Source organism: Drosophila mojavensis, unplaced genomic scaffold (assembly GCF_018153725.1).
Source record: "Drosophila mojavensis isolate 15081-1352.22 unplaced genomic scaffold, ASM1815372v1 contig_49, whole genome shotgun sequence".
Lineage (NCBI taxonomy): Eukaryota > Metazoa > Arthropoda > Insecta > Diptera > Drosophilidae > Drosophila > Drosophila mojavensis.
In genome coordinates, this window is record NW_025318872.1 from 406,445 (window position 1) to 423,412 (window position 16,968).

At 39.7% G+C, this 16,968-nt stretch overlaps 1 protein-coding gene across 3 annotated transcripts; it reads left to right on the forward strand.

Annotated features, from left to right (window-relative positions):
* Positions 1 to 251: 251 nt before the first annotated feature.
* Positions 252 to 2,816, forward strand: LOC6577800 (transcription initiation factor TFIID subunit 1). 3 transcript variants are annotated; one of them, XM_032729142.2, is made up of 3 exons: positions 252 to 453; positions 508 to 1,584; positions 1,687 to 2,816. In XM_032729142.2, exons 2-3 carry the CDS (start codon positions 529 to 531, stop codon positions 2,185 to 2,187), a joined length of 1,557 nt encoding a protein of 518 aa, XP_032585033.1. In that variant the 5' UTR covers positions 252 to 453; positions 508 to 528; the 3' UTR covers positions 2,188 to 2,816. The 3 variants fall into 3 exon arrangements, with proteins under 3 accessions (XP_032585033.1, XP_015021304.1, XP_002003733.1); XM_015165818.3 differs by having other exon boundaries at positions 253 to 457; positions 508 to 2,816; XM_002003697.4 differs by having other exon boundaries at positions 254 to 453; positions 508 to 2,816.
* The last annotated feature ends 14,152 nt before the right edge of the window (positions 2,817 to 16,968 follow it).

The following is a 16,968-nucleotide window of genomic DNA, read 5'->3' on the forward strand; positions in this document are numbered from 1 at the left end:
CGATTAATGAATTGACTGCAATCACAGCTCTTACGTCCTCTTATATTTACTATATTGATTATTATAAAAATAATTGAATGACCAGGTGCTTGCACAGAGATCAGAATAACCTGAGAAACTGTCCTGGAACAATGCAGATAACTATATCAATATATTACAGGGTATATTTAGAGTATATATGAGTATATATGCAAACATTGCAAACATTTGAAGTATGCAGCTCGGACTACTAAAACAGTTCGGTATATTTACAACACGTTTTATTCGAATTGATTTGAAACTCCTTCCATTTAGTTCCCTAAAAAATTTCCAATTGTGTAGACATTTTGTCTGGCCTCAGAAAAATAAAATGCGCTAAAGCATAGATAATACGGAATTGATTATTTTTGGTATTCGAAACACATAGAAGGAGATCCGCACAAGCCTCCCCAACAATATTTTAACAGCTAGTTTGTAAGTAAGCCTGTATCAAAATCAAAGCGAAAACACTTAATAAATCTAGAGCAGTTTATTAAGCACATAGCCAACATGTTTGTGGATGACGAGGGCATACTCTTCAATCCGTTCAGCGTGGGGCCGCCCGAGAGCCAGGGCCAGCGCTATGATTATAAGATGCCCAGGAGCACCACATATCCGGAGCCAGTGTATGCGACCTGGCCGCCACCAAAGCAGCATACCAACAGATCAGTCTCGCAGGACTCGCTCGTTAGGCCAGGCGATGTTAAGGCAGCCAAGTCGCAGAGGGGCGAAGTCTCCATATCGAAGGCCATCAATGAGGAGATGGCGGCGGCCAAACATTTCGCTACTGAGGACGGCCGCATTAACGCCGGCCGCCAGTCCAGGCCGGACCTGTCTGACAAGGGGCGTGGCGGAAACTCGATGACCGTTATAATGCCCGTCCGCAAAGGCGATGCAGCCTCGCGAGTCAGCAGCGTGTCCGTTCTCGCTGTCGAGCCATCAGTAGCCCCATCGAGTAAGAGTAGAGCCAAGTCGAAGGCTGGCCAGCATGAGGATAATGAGAGCGGGTCCTCGCACGACCGCAAACGCACCGAGTCGAACATCACGCTGACGGCGAAGCCCAATTTCAATACATCGAGGCAAAGCAACGGGGCAGACAATGCCTCTCAGGGATACCATCGGTCGGGTGCCGGGGGCCAGCATCAGGACGACAGATCCGTTCAAAGTAGCTTTAGAGCTGAGAGTGACTCCTTCGGCTCGGGCAGGTCCAGAGCGGACAACCTCTCTCGTGTTTCGACGAGATCTAGAGCCAGTGAACATCAAGCAGATAATATATCGCGTGCTTCGGTGAGGTCCAAGGCGGCTGATCGGGATGGAGATATTATATCACGTGTTTCCGTGAGGCGCGCCAAGAACTACGATGATGATAATATATCGCGCGTGTCAGCCAAGTCAAGAGCTAATGCAGATAATATATCTCATGTTTCCGTTAGGTCCAAGGCGGCTGATCGTGATGCAGATAGCATCTCCCGTGCTTCGGTTAGATCCAAGGCGAATGATCCCAATGCAGATAACATCTCCCGTGCTTCGGTTAGATCTAAGGCGAATGATCCCAATGCAGATAACATATCCCGTGCTTCGGTTAGAGCCAAGGCCAAAGATCCCAATGCAGATAACATCTCTCGTGCTTCGGTTAGATCCAAAACGAATGATCCCAATGCAGATAACATATCCCGTGCTTCTGCCAGATCCAGGACCAAAGAGCACAATGAAGATAATATATCTCGTATTTCTGCCATATCCAAGGCAAAGGTGAACAATGAGGATAACATATCGCGTGCTTCGGTCAAGTCCAAGTCTAAAGATCATGAAGAGGATAATGTTTCCCGTGTTTCGGGCAAGTCGAAGGCCACCGATCGCGGCGGAGATAATATTTCCGTAAAGTCCAAGGGGAAAGATGAGACCGACAATCCAATACACTTCGACGGAAGCAAAGCCTCCATAAAACAGGTGGCCGACTACGTGAAGAAAGAGCTGCAGATGTCGATGACTACTTCAAAGGAGCTGGGCGAAAAGGCGGCGCTGCTCAGCGATCGCCTCAGAGCCGGCAATGAGTTCAAGCACAATCGCTTTCACTCCCTGGTGCGCATGTACACTCAGAATGAGCCACTCAAGCGCTTTCGCGATGATCGCATGTCTCTCTGGTTCAAGGATGCAGTTCTTTCCTAGGTCGACCCACCGTACAACTATAGCTTTTTTCTAGGCCCCATTTCTGCCCCAACCATAATCCTCTCTGAGTTGAAGCAAGCAAAAACAAGTAAAAGACAAAAAAAAAAAAATTATATATATATAATTGAAGACTGAAGCAAATATCCAAAAACAGCACAAAAAATTTTGCGATTTGCGGTTGAGCATTTTGCTGACATTTCGTATCATTCATTTAAATGCGCAAAATTCTGTGGTCGGCTGCGAATCGTGCAGTTTGCACACTGCGCTGGACCATAAAATATGCGAAAACATTTGTTTAATTTGCGCACGAAAAACCGTTTTAAAAAATTAAATCCTTTTGTTAAGCTTCGCAGCAAATAAGCTATCCAGGCAACTATATAATGGATATAGCTACACGAGTTCGTGCCTTCCTTCTATCAATATTTCGAATATCTCTGACAACATTAAATCTGCACTCGCTAGTAAGATTTAATCGATGGAAAACTATGTTTAGGAAAACCTAAGAAAATAATTATTACAACCAAAATTCAAGCTAAATTTTTGTATTATTTTTGAATTATTTCCATATAATGATGAATCTGATTGGGGCAATACAAAACTTTGCTCGCTGCTAACGAGGCTTTACTGTAGTTTGACCATGTTGTTTGTAACATTGCGGTTAATTTTATTTATGGCAGTGCTACATGCTAATTACAGCAACAACAACAATAACAACAATTGCTGGCTGGCTAATCAGCGTAAAATTTGTTGGACTGGGGCTGCCTCAGTGAATAGCGCTGGGCGTTGGGCGCTGGGCTTGTGGCAATTAAAACAAATTGCATTGTAATTCAGCTGAAAGGTTCAGCTCTTTAACTACTCTTAAGTATGTCAGAGAAGCTGCATAATGCAGGTACATATAAATATTTCTATATATATATATATATTTAATATATTTATATGCAAATGCAAATGCTTGCTAGAGCAATAAAGGAAACAACTGCAATAATGGCAACGGGCGCACCGAAATAATAGCCACAAACAACTTTGCAAAAGTGCAAAAACCAACAACAACAGCAACAACAACAATAGCGACAGCAACAACAATCGAAATGAAACAATCGCAGCGCGCGGCCTGCGAAACAAAACAGAGAAAAATATATTTAATACGAAAAGTTTTGCAATAACGGAAATGAAATGGAAATGGACGCGCGCCAATAGACATAAATGTGTGCGAGGTGCCACAGCCGACAGGATACAAATAGGACACGGCAGCAACAGCAACAGCAACAGCAACGGGAGCAACAGCAGCCAAGCATCGTCAACAATAACAACAGCAACATGGATAATAACAACGAAAGCAATCTGAATGCAGGCCGTGCAGCAAAACAAAAGAACCATAAAATGCAAACAAAAACGCCAAATGCAAACTCCAAAGTAAAAACTAACAACAATATCCGGGAAAAGCAATTGCACAAAGCTCAGCGGCAGTCGCTAGCCTAGCCTAGCCGAGCCTAGCCAGGCCTCGCCACGGCCCTAAAATATTAAAAATCCAAAATAAGTAAGCGCTTTCAAAGCGCTGCACTTCATGTTGTGTACTCCGAAAAATGAGTTCGATTAAATATGAAAAAGTTCAATAGATCAAAAAATATTTTAAAATTTAATGCAGTTTTTAAAAGGAGAAATATTTAGCACACTGCTCTGTAAACTGATAATTGATATGTAGAGGAAATACATTAAATTGATTCTCATACTTTTGTGACAACTAAATTCAACTGCTGAAATATTTCATAACAAGAGAGCGTAGGCCAATCGATCGCTCCTTGAGATTTTCTTCTTCTTTCTCAGACTGTGAGCAAATGACGTTTCTTTACAGACACCGATAAATGGCGAACAATTATTGGCGAGTTGTAAGTAAGATTAGATATAGGTAATATTTAAATTTCAATAATATAAGTACAATAATGAAAATTCAATTTCGGTATTTAAGTAAGCTGAAAATAAGTCAAAATGTAATTAAAATTTTTTTTGGATATCCGGAAGAATAAGGATCAAGAAAACGTACTAGGCGACACCCGTTACTAATTGCGCAAAAATATTAAGAAACCAGCAAAAGCTCAACCGCTTGTACAGCTTTGGCCTCACATGTGGCCGAATCTATGTCAGCGATGACTGTTTGGCGAGTACTTAAGAGCTCCGGAATCATAAATAGGTCTAAACTGACCAAAGCATCCATAGTGCTAAGTCGCCACAAGGTTGCCCGACTTGATTTTGCCGAAAGACATACTGCGACCGCGCGCTACTACGCGCGTTTGAATCATCGTCTTTTGGCTTACAGTATATTTATAAATTTTTACCCTAACAGTTCATATTTTCTGATGGAAAGAAGTTTAACCTGGATGGTCCTGATGGGTTTGATACTTTGTAGCATGATTTGAGGAAGGATCCTATGTTTTTTTCAAGGACAGACTTTGGAGGATAGACTCTGGATAGTAGTCTCATTCCATATTTAAGGAAATTACGTGAGAGACCAATGGTTTTCCAACAGGATAATACCAGAATCCATGTGAGCAGACGTACAAAGGAGTGTTTGGAGGAATTTCATGTTGATGTCCTTGACTGGCCAGCCTGTTTTTCAGATCTCATCCCGATAGAAAATGTCTGGGGTAATCTAACAAGATGTGTGTATGCCAAAAATCGCCAATTGGAGACAGTTGGATATCTTAAAACACAAATTCTAAATGAATGACCAAGTTTCGAAAAGGACCTTTTATTAAATTTAGTGGTTTCAATGAGGAAGAGAATTTTTGAGTTAACTAAGGCAAATGGAAGCCGGACTAAGTATTAATATTAGTTTTTCCATCAATCCGCAACGAATTCGTTTTTTTTTTTTTTACCAAAATATGAATATGGGCTATAATTTTGATACAGCAATTGGTGCTGTTTTTCTTTGTTTTTACTTCTTTTTCAGAAATCGTTATTAAATCGTTAATTTGAAGTGAAAAAGTTTTTTGCCATTCATAAATGAAATATTGAACTACTCATTTTTGAAGATTTTGAGAAAATATGCCATTTGGGAAAAATTTTCAGCCGATTCGTTTAAGTGGATTAAAAGTGGGCTATAATTATGATAAGCACTGTATATACTTTGTGGGGTCTGCCAAGCCTCCTTCTGCCTGTTACATACATTTCAACAAAACCATTATACCCCGATTTTCCATTGAAAATGGGTTCAGGGTATACAAATAATGCTACTGTAATATTATATAATAATATATACTTATGAATTATATTAATATAATTCAATAAATACTCTAGAATTCAATCAAAATTTAGCAATTCTCTAGAATATTAAAGATAATTACTAAATTGCCTATCGAAGTTGAGCTCTCTGCTCCTAATGAACACTAATTCAAGGTATTACTATAAATGTTTCTATGCCTCGCGAGAGTCAACTGAAGTGCACATCTAATAGGCCAAACAATCAAAGCAGTACGCTAATGAATTGCTGCAGCAGCAGGAGAAGTGGGCGTGTCTCGATTGCAGGTGGGCGGTGAACAATTCAAGCTGCTGCATTGCAGGCATACACACTGAGTGAATGCAAGTGCACTCTAGTGCATCTTGTATTTACTCGATGTCATTCTGTGCGACGCACGCTGCGTATGCGTAATAAAATTGAATTAATACCAGGCCGAGCAAACATTTTGTGGCACATTTTCGCCTACGGCTTGTGCATCAGTAAATAATGCTCAACGTTGGTGTGTCAGTGTGTGTGTGTGTGTGTGTGGCTTTATTGACCTTAAATGAAAACATAAATTTCGAGAGAAAACTCGATAAGCAAGCAAGCCGGAGCCCAGAAGTGCCTTAGAGCCTTTCGAAGTTGTCTGCCGATGTGCTTTGGCAATTATTATTAGCCAATTTATTATTGGCCTGATGTGATTTACAAATCGCAGGGCCGTGCACAATGCACAAATATTGACAGGCGCTTGCTTAGCGGCAAATGGCGTAATATTATCTTAATTTATGGCTAACAAGTTTATGCACGCTCTCTCTCTTTCTCTCTCTTTCTATCTGTTTATTTCTGTTTCTGATCTGGCGAAACTAAGCCAGCTTTATTTGGCTTACTCTTAAGATTTTAGCCACTTGTTTGCCTTTTAGCCAATGCAACCAAGGGCTGACAATTGTCCAAGCTATTAATTCCTTTTTTCGTGCTAATCAGCAACAAATGAAATGCAATGAATGCAAATTCTGCATATTTTTATCATAATTTAGTATTAGCCACATTCATGTATTGATAAAAGATGACATACTCCATTCACATTAATTATAATGGAAACAAAATTGAGCTGAAACAAAATCTATTTATATACATCAAGAGGGAGTGAAAAAGAGTATATTGGCTCGTCTGGCTGTTTTGTCCATCCATACGCCCATCGATACACTCATCAATGAATAAAGAGTAAAAATCTTGGAATATTATGTGTTATAAAGAACAAAAATCTATACTTTCAAAATAATTTGTTTATTTTAAATGTCCCGTAATTTGCAGTGAACTTAACATTTGCAGCTATGTTACACTAGATTAGAAATATTCTTTTTCTTGCCTCTCCTAAAACATAACAACAGAAACATTTTTTGGAGCACGAGTATTATGCAGTCGGCAATGCCCGACTGCAAAATTCTTAGTTAATTTTAGCTGTATATATTTTGGTTTTCAATTTATCACAAATATAAAATAGATTTAAATGCGCTTTGTAAATATAAAATTACATGCCTTATTATCAGCCATGGGAAATTATTATTATGCAATTTTCAATTTATCGTACGCAGCGTGTGATAAGGCCAGCTTTAACTTTAATATTAAACCGTATATGCAGTGCGATAAGTTTTTTGTTTCCCCTTATTCAATTTACTCTAAATGCAGTTGATTAACAAATTGCAATTTGCATAAATTTTTTCAGCCAGTGCAGCGACTTTGCTGCGCGTCGTAATTATTTGCCATGCATAAAGGCGCCCACATTATGCGTAATTAATTTTTTCTCTACATCTATGAAAATCTATGTATGTACATTTATATAAAATTAATTAACAATTTGCATAATGATAAATAAGCGCACGCTTTAAAAATTTGCTGTGCAGCCCAAGTGGCAAAAGTGAAAAAGTGAAATGCGAAAATGGAAATGGAAATGGCAATGGAAATGAAAATGAAAATGAGAATGAAAATCAACAGAAGCAGTAGGAGAAATATGATTCATAGTCCCATTGTGGCAGACGACAACGAGAGCCGAGAGCTCTGATTTCCACTAGTGAAAGTCAACTGAGTCATTTGTCGTCATAACTTTTGTCATTAAATGGGCAGCCTGGCGGGCCTGATGCCGTCTGATAGAAGCCTCAGCTAGGCCGACACCAGCACCAGCACCCGCACCATCTCCTGCTCCAGCTCCTGCTCATGCTGGCTGCTGTTGGGACGTGCTAGACAAACAAAGGCGTTGCATTCGAGACACCAGACCTATTTGAGCCGGCCTCTGTATACATTTTTCATAACATGCTAAATATGTATAGACGCATAAGCCAACACACACACACAGGCACTTGAGTCCATATGTACTTAGCAGCAGGCTGGCAAGTCACGTTTCTTAATATGTCTGTGTGTCTGTGTGTGTGGCCGTACAAGTGTGCGTCTATGTGTCTGTGTGTCCGTGTGTATATTTGTCATTGTGTGCTAAGCTTCACACATTTTTAATTTATTTTCATGCCACTGTCTATGTATATACGTATTTGTTTAGCTTTGCTGCAGCTTTAGCCACAGCCTCAAGCAGCGGGTTAAGAGCCCTTTTTGAACTTTTGAGTTATGGTCAAGCGGGCGCCTTAGCCATCTCAGTGACTGTGGTTCAATTTATGGCAGTCTGTTTGCTCTTTAAAAGCGAAAGAAACGATGCTCAAGTATCCTTTTGCAATTGGTCTAGCCGCGTGACTTATTGTTCGCTTTTCAATTGGTTGTTGTTGTTACTCCTGTATACAGATCTGCTAGCACTCTGTTAACACTATGTTAAGTGCATACCCAAAGCTGTTAATGATCTGTTTGTCTGCCACTCGATTGAAATCGTAGCAACCTTTTCACTATTGACCAAACCTCGAATGAAAACATATATGTAGAGATGTTTATTCATTTCAATTGACTTGAATTTTCCAAAAATGTCGAATTCAACTATTTTATCAAAGGTTTCGTGGGTGCTCAGCCTCTTAGCGAGCAAGCTGGCGGTCGCCCTGGGCTTTGCACTCATTATCTTGCTCTGGCTCTTGGCCACATTCAAAAATAATCGCAATATGCTGCGCAGCCAGCAACGTCAGTTGAGGCCGACGCTGGCCGAGGCAACCCGAGAGGGGGCCAGCAGAGCGGAGGAAACCAGAGCAGAGCCACCAACAGCTGCGAATGCGGCAGAGCCAGCCCCACCTCATGCAGCTGAAGCATTTCCACAACATAATCCCATTCAGAGCGTTGAGCGTCAGAAGCGCAAGCGTTCGCAGTCAGCGGCACCAGCTGCCGCAGTCGAAGAGCCAGCATCCACGGCACGCTTATCCAAAAATTTCAAATCCCTCAAGTCCGACAAGAGCAACGAGCGAAAGCGACGCATGCAGCCCACTAAGTAGACCGGACCTGAACGAAGGAGCTGAGAACTGATTGCTGGCAACAAAATAAAACTCGGAAGTAGCTGAGATCCATGGCTAATTTCTGAAATTTCATTGCTATAAGCTACCCAATTAATAATTACAGATTGATATCGATTAACGAAAGTTGCTTTTATTCCATATATCTGAGTTTATTTAATCAAAGAGCAACGGTTCAATCTTGCTTTGCTCTTTATCATAATCTGAGTTCATGGACTAAATACTACTTACAACATTTCTAAACAGCACTAAACAATATGAATGGCCCAGAGCGCTGACCCTGTTTGTCTGCCTTGGTAGCTGCAATTGCTGACGCATCTTATGCTCAACGCTTCGCATTTGTTTGCATTTGCGTTAACACTTACTTCATTTAACAGCAACAGCAACTGCTGCAACTGCTGCAACGTCAAATGCAACTGCAACTGCAACTGCAGCTGCTGAGCTGCCTCTGGCAGCAGGTTAAGGACCTTCTTTGAACTTTAAAATGTTTACTTGCTGGCCATGTGGGTGACAGCAGCACAGTCATATTTGTAACTGTAGCTGTATGTGTGGCATACACACACAAGTAAATAAAAGCTAAATAGGGTATATACTACTCCAGTAAGACTTGAGTGCAGTTGCAACTGCATTTACAGATTAATAAGCTGCTGTTAACAATCATAAAAATCCTACACCTAAATAATATTTTTCAAAATCAATACTTTTCAAAATTCCCAAATTATTCTTAATGAGTATAAAAAATAAGTACTTACTTTAAAATATTACAAAAAAATAAAATATATATATAAATAAATAAATAAAGAAATAAATAATAATAATAATAATAATAATAATAATAATAATAATAATAATAATAATAATAATAATAATAATAATAATAATAATAATAATAATAATAATAATAATAATAATAATAATAATAATAATAATGCTTTAATTATTTATTATTATTTTTTTCTTACTTTAAGCGACATAAATAAAAGTTACAAAATTGCTTTTATAATTACATAACAATATTTTTCTTTTCTTCTTACTTTAAGCGACAATATTAACTTAAATATGCTAATTTTCTTAAAATAAAAACACATTTTTAAAGGGTACCCCTTGCTCGACTACAGCCATGTTTATATACGCCCATTTATTCTCTGCTCATTCTCTATCTTTCTCTCTCTCTCTCTGTTTCTCTCCTCTCCTCCGCTCTGGCTACTTTTCTGTGTTCTTGTGTTTATGTTTGCTTTGTGGATTTAACATAGTCTCGCAGGCCATGCGCTGCCTTTAATCTTAAGCGCATTTCATTTACCACAATGGCCATTAAAATTGCCTAGGCACACACACACACACACACACACGTGCACAGTCTGTACGTGTGTCCAGTGTCAACTTGATATTCTTTTTTTACGCCTGGCACACTTTTAGCTGAAGACTTATGGTCGGCTTATGTGCTCGCAAACCAATTAAAACGGCCAATGGCAAGGTAAATCGTAGTCCACAAATTAATTTCAAAGGGATTCAAATCCATTTGACATTCGACTGGGTATTTACAATTAATAAATTACTTTACTCTTCCCCTCTAAGCCCAACCTCATTAAGTAAAATTACAAACAAGCATCTTCTTAAATGTCGCGCGCTATAATTAAATTGCTGGCCAGTCGCAGTAAATTCAATAAAATGCGGCGAGAATAAATTAAAATTATGCAAGAATGCGTTCGAGCCAGCTCAGAAAGGAGACCGACAAAAAAGTAAAAGATGAGCCCTGCACCACAATGTGGAGCAAGCGAACCGAGTGGAGTTCTGGGCAAATGAAACCGCCAGCTTTACCCAATGCCACATATTTACTTTTATCTCAGTGCAAGCAGCCAAAGCCAAATACGCGCAAACAAATGGGTTTGTCGGTCGACAGACGGCGGAGGACGGACGGCAGCTGGAAGCCCCAAAAGGGGTGCACGACCGGCTCCAAGCCAAACTCAAAGCGACAGACAGACGAACAGACGGACGATAAATGTGCATGGTGTGCAGCCGCCTCTGACAATGCTCGATGCGCTGATGCTCTCAAATTGTCGGTCGTTTAAATACATTTAAATATAAATGCTGTGCAGCGCAGCGAGCACAATGTCGAGATAAGAAGCGCCAGGCGGCAGCACATGACGGACATTGAGCAACTGCTGCTCCTGCTGCTGATGGTGCTGCTGCTGCTCCTGCTGCTGCTGCTGCTGCTCCTGCTCCTGCTGCTCCTGCTGCTGCTCCTGCTGCTGCTGCTGCTGCTCCTGCTGCTGCTGCTGCTGCTCCTGCTGCTCCTCCTGCTGCTGCTGCTGCTGCTCCTGCTGCCTACTGAGGCCCGAGTAAGTGAATATTTCATTCATTCATTTTTATATTCATTTGGCATATCCGCTGCTCTATCAGCGTAGCATATCATGTGCGAGGGTGTGACCGTGACGACTGTGTGTGTGTCTGTGTGTGCCTCGTAGGGGCTGGCCACAGACATTTTAAACGAGACGTATGAGCGATAAGCAAATATATCCAACACTTGTGCTGCACATTTTAAAATAATGAAAAATCTTCAATGGGGTCAGCTTCTGTTTTCCAGTTTCCTGTTGCTCCTGCTCCTGCTACTGCTGCTGCTGCTGCTGCTGCTGCTGCTGTTGCTGGTGTGGCTGGGGCGCGGCCATGACAGGCGAAGAATGATTTTAATTACATATTTCTTGGCAAAACGTATACGCCGCGTGGTGCGGTCCATCTTGCGGTCAGCTGCACGAGCATGAGATTCGTTTTTGGTGCGCGCTGCTTGCCTTGTCGTTGCCTCGATTACATTTTCATTTTAATGCACGATTGAAGATGCATTCGGCGAAATTAATTGAAAACGCTGCCAGCTGCAGAGCTAATATTTGGCTTTCTGCATTGCACACAGCTCGGGCGCAACTATCGGATCGCCATGCCACATGCCGCATGCCACATGCCACAATCATGTCCTGCATGTCGACGCTTCAACGCTTAAGCGCTGCGCATGACACTCGCATGCCAAATGACGCTGCTGACGCATCTCGTATTGATTACGGAATTACGCACAGCTCAGTTTTTATCTTGCTTTCAAATCGAAAAAAAAAACTCTCCTGCACCGCCAGGCGCGTGTGCCTCGCCGCAGGACATTCAAGCCACCGGGAGTGCTGTGACCACAGCTGCGGCCACTTAATTGCCGTTCAAATAATATTTGCACTGTCGTTTGTCTAGACATTTCACAGTTCATGAACTCTGACAACTGCGCCGTAGTTTCTCGTCTGACAGAAATGAAAAATAGAATAATAAAATACATTTAAGCAAAACACAATGGTTAAATATTGCTAATGTGATTGCTGCTGAAGAGATGATTTTCATCAGATTTACTGATTTGCGATAATTGAATTAGGGAGTTGGGTCTGTATATGTGTAGATGCATATATATATATATATATATATATATATATATATATATATATATACTACTACTATCTCTCCTTTTAAGAACTGATTTAAAATAATTATTGATTTATTTATTTAATTTTAAAGACAGACAAAAATAAAGTCACCTTAAATATAAACACTTAAAAAATATACTAGCCTAGGGAAAACAAACTTATCAATAATATAACTTAAATAGGTGATTCTAAAGCTCTTTTAAATATAGTTCAAGACGGCAATAATTATAAAATCAAGGTCCTATTCTATTTTTACTAGACTATGCCTTGTCGGCTATTATCAAAGAATAGACTTTTTGGGGAAACTGAAAACTTGAATTAATCCGTCTGGAAATTCAAGTAGATTATGCTAAAAATTAGAGTAAACCTTTCGGGAAAATAACGAAGAGAATGTGAACTACATAAATTATTACTCTTAAGTGTTTATTATCTATCTATTAAGTAATGCTTCTAAAAATTGTTTTCATAGTTGAGAAAACTTTATCGATATTTATTTAATGTGAATTTACTAAGAATTTTAATATAAATTTAATAACATAATCTCATAATGAGTTTTGAGGTAGAGAGAGAGAGAGAGAGAGAGAGAGAGAGAGAGAGAGAGAGAGAGAGAGAAAGAGAGAGAGAGAGAAAGAAAGAAAGAAGGAGAGGACAAGACAGAGAGAGAGATAAGCTTGAATATTCATTTTATGTGCGTGCGTATAATTATTTATGATTTTTTAAACAGTCAAAGACAGTAATTCTCTTCTCTCCTTTCTTTCCCACTTCGCTTTATATATTGTATATATCTAATCTCCTCACTCGTAACACATATATACATACGTTTTTATATGTTAATATACACACACACATATATATATATATATATATATATATATATATATATATATATATATATATATATATATATATATATATACGTAAATGTGTTTCTCCTCATGCAAGGCGTGAAAATTTAATTCCTTATACCTTGGGGTCATCTGCAAAATCATATGCCATCATTTTAATCAAACAAATGTCAAATGTCATCATCAACAATATATTTGACTTCTAAACTCAGTCATTATGTGAAACTGTGATTGAAAATGATCAAACAGTTAGCACGGACTTCTGACTAAATTATTAAGTCTTGCTGTGAGCAATTATGTGCGATGGCAGACATAGATGTCATCATACAATTATGATGAGTACAACCAGAGAGAGAGAGAGACAGCGAGACAGCACTTGCTATGGCTATGGCTATACACACACACATGGCGAACGCCATTAGGGTGACAGAAGTAATTTCATATGCAAGGCACATCATTACATTGTCCAGAAGGCTAAAGGCTGACAAAGTGCTGGCTGACTTACTGACTGACTGGCTGACTGGCTGTCTTACTGACTTATTGACTGACCGGCTGACAGCCAATAAATGTCACTTCATCAACGTTAAAGTGTGAAGATAGAGCTCAAGCTGCCGCCTTCTATTGCCCAAGGCGCACAAGAAACCTGCGAACTCTCCAAAGTGCCAGTTTATAGACTCGAACTGGCATGTCACAAATAATTGACAACAATGAGCAGATGAAATTGAAACAGACAGTTGAGAAACAGACAGTTGAGACACGAGGCTTTAAGCTCGTACAGTGAGTGCTAGTTTAATTATATTCCATTGTAGGTGCATGTGCCAAACCAATATCTAATTAGATACGAATGAATATACCAAGCAAAATCTCTTTCAATATGCTCCAAGAGCTAATCTGCTAAGATATATTCGAAGATATTGTTGGCCACAATACCACAAGCCTTTGGATGGAATGCTATATTGCGCGTGAGCACAAAGCTAAGCCGCAAATGAAACGGATCAATCATGTTCATTGGCTGCACTTAAAATAGAGACAGACAGACATAGACATAGAGAGAGAGAGAGAGAGAGAGAGACGCACGTGCCAATCTGAACAGTCAACATCAAACACATCATAATTAGGATAATGCATAGACAAAGCAGACGAAGCAGCAGCAACAGTAAAAGTAGAAGCTGTAGAAGCAGCTGAGACATAGTTGACAAGTCGTTCACATGCTACTTGGCTCGCTGCTTGCTTGCTCTATGATTAATGCATTGTGTTGGGCTCTGCTGCTGCTCAGACGCAGTCAAGTGCTCTGATTTTTGCCAGACAATGGCCAATTACTCACTTTGCGCATATTTTGCCCCCTCTCTGCTGTAGCCGCTCTTGTTTGTGGTCGTCTGCTGTCATTAATTAACGGGCTCTAAACTGCTCTAAGCCTGTTGAAATATTAATAATTTCCACTACTTACAGCGCAGCATTAAAAAGTTGTCACAGGGTCCGTGAAAGAGTTGATGATGGGCTGACGGGCTGACGGGCTGGCGGGGGTAAAATATTTATCAACTTTGTTCAAATACATTTCAAATACTTTGAAGAGTGAGCGGCACACGCGTCGTATGTGTAATTTTTCATAAAGTGCTGTCAGCGCTAGTTACCGAGATGTGAGTGGTGCACAGCAATTACCCACTAAGTGCCACTAAATCCAGCTATGGAAATGCAGCAACCAGAGCCAGCATAAAGCCGGCAAAGTGTAGCCGTGTCTGGGCGACAACTGTTTGCACAACTCTAGCTGACGGCTGTTGGCTGTTGGCTGTTTGCTGTTGGCTCAGAGCTGAGCAGGAGCAGGGCGAGGAGGCGCATTGAACGGCGCACGAATGCAAACAAACAAGCAATAAGGTACGTGGAAATTGTCGCCTTAACTTAGTTTATTATAATGCCACTCGAATGAGTTTGCAACGACTGCTGCTGCTGCTCCTGTTACTGCTGTTACTGCTGTTACTGCTGTTACTGCTGTTACTGCTGCTACTGCTGCTACTCCTGCAACTCCTGCTGCTGCTGTTGGTGTGCATGCGATATGCATACACATATCAGATATCCATTCCATTCATTTATGCTCTCACCGACGCCTCCTTCTTGCTTCGCCAAGCCAAACGAAATAATGCAAGTTGAATGTGCAGCACAACAACAATACCAATCCAAGTTGAACTTAGAGCGAGATGCAACGAGGAGCAGAAAGAGAGGCCGAGCGAGAGAAAGGCATGCGAGCAAAGCTTCGCTGTGCAAGGGCTCTGGCTTACAAAGAGCAGACACCAGACTCTAAGCAGCTGCAGCTGCAGCTGGCAGAGCCGTTGCAAACAGCAGCAGACACGTGAGCTGCCTTTTTGTATATACATATGTATTTTGTATTTACCTTTGTGTGCAATTTGCCATTTACTCAATTTAAATTTCCTCTCCCGTTGTGCCGTGCCAGAGCTCGCGACAAAGCCAATCGCAGAGTCAGCCCCAACTGAATCGCTCCACAATGGATGCATTGTCACAGACTATTTGAAAATAGCGCTATTGAAATGCTCAATACAAACTAAATAGAATTTAATGTATATGGCATATTATATACATATGTATATGCTTTTTCTATATACATTCCCATATGCCCCTTTGTTGGCTATGTAAATATACAAAGTATTAAACCTGCTGCGCATATAAATACATAAATGAATGCAAAGTGAATGAATTTCATATTTGCGCTGAATAATTTAATTTGACTTTAACATTTTGCAAATGTAAACAAACATTTTTACTGCTTACAAAATAATCTTGAATAATAATTTTTAATGCCATAAAGTAAGCCTGACTAATCTAATTAGTAAATATATTTTTACTTTTTTTATAACTTTATTGATTGCTTTTAATATAAATATCCAGCATCAATCGCTTCAACAGAAGTGGGAGTTAGTGAGTCCAAAAAGTATAAACATATATATTTTGTACATTTCTGATCATAATCAAGAGGCAATATAACTTGCTGTCGTCTGTGTATAGGCATATGAAAAAAAAGCTAGCCTGATGTCGACTATTTGTGCTTTAAGAGAAATAGTTCGCCATGAGTCAATCAATTGAGCTGTTCGATCTCGCAGCTAGTCTTATTTTACACGAAGATCCTTCTTTAGCAATCTTTTAATTAAATTTCATTTCTCTATCAAATTTAGTTTCCGTTACTTGGGCTTAGCTCATATTTAATGAGAAATAAATCGAGAAATTTACTCAAACTCAGATTCTCATATATGTATAATGATCTAACTCACTAACCAAGTACTTCAAGTACTAAAAAATTCCCTTAAAGTTGCACGATGTTAACGGATGAATGTATTATATCAACTAACACAACCGTACTCCAGGGAATCTCATAGCCAATATCCGTATCACACAAACGTTTTTTTAATCCACTTTCTACATTCAATAAATATTTATGTTATTTATTGTACAATAAACCTGACGTTTTAATCCCGCAAAGCGTCCAAGCGCAAGCGCCGCTTTGCCCTTGATTAAATTAATCATTTATGTACAATAAATAAGCAGAAAGATCTACACATGCCGCTGTTTGACTTGTTCGGCATGTGAAAATCCATAATAACAAATGCAAAAAAAAAAAAAAAAAAGATAATTCGAGGCGGACAGGCGTTGATGATAAAACAAAAAACCAATATAAATTGCAGCGCAATGCTAAGTAAATCCAATATTAATTCAATGAAAATGCATTATGCGATTAATTTATATAAAATTGCTTGATACCCCGGGCTGGCTCTTAATCGCCTCGAAGCGGCTGCCAGAGCGCAAATGCGCTTAATGAGCTTTAAAAAAGCAAAACT

What these genes read in the sequence shown, in the direction of transcription:
- LOC6577800 (XM_015165818.3), top strand. Translation starts at nt 529, where the DNA reads ATGTTTGTGGATGACGAGGGCATACTCTTCAATCCGTTCAGCGTGGGG.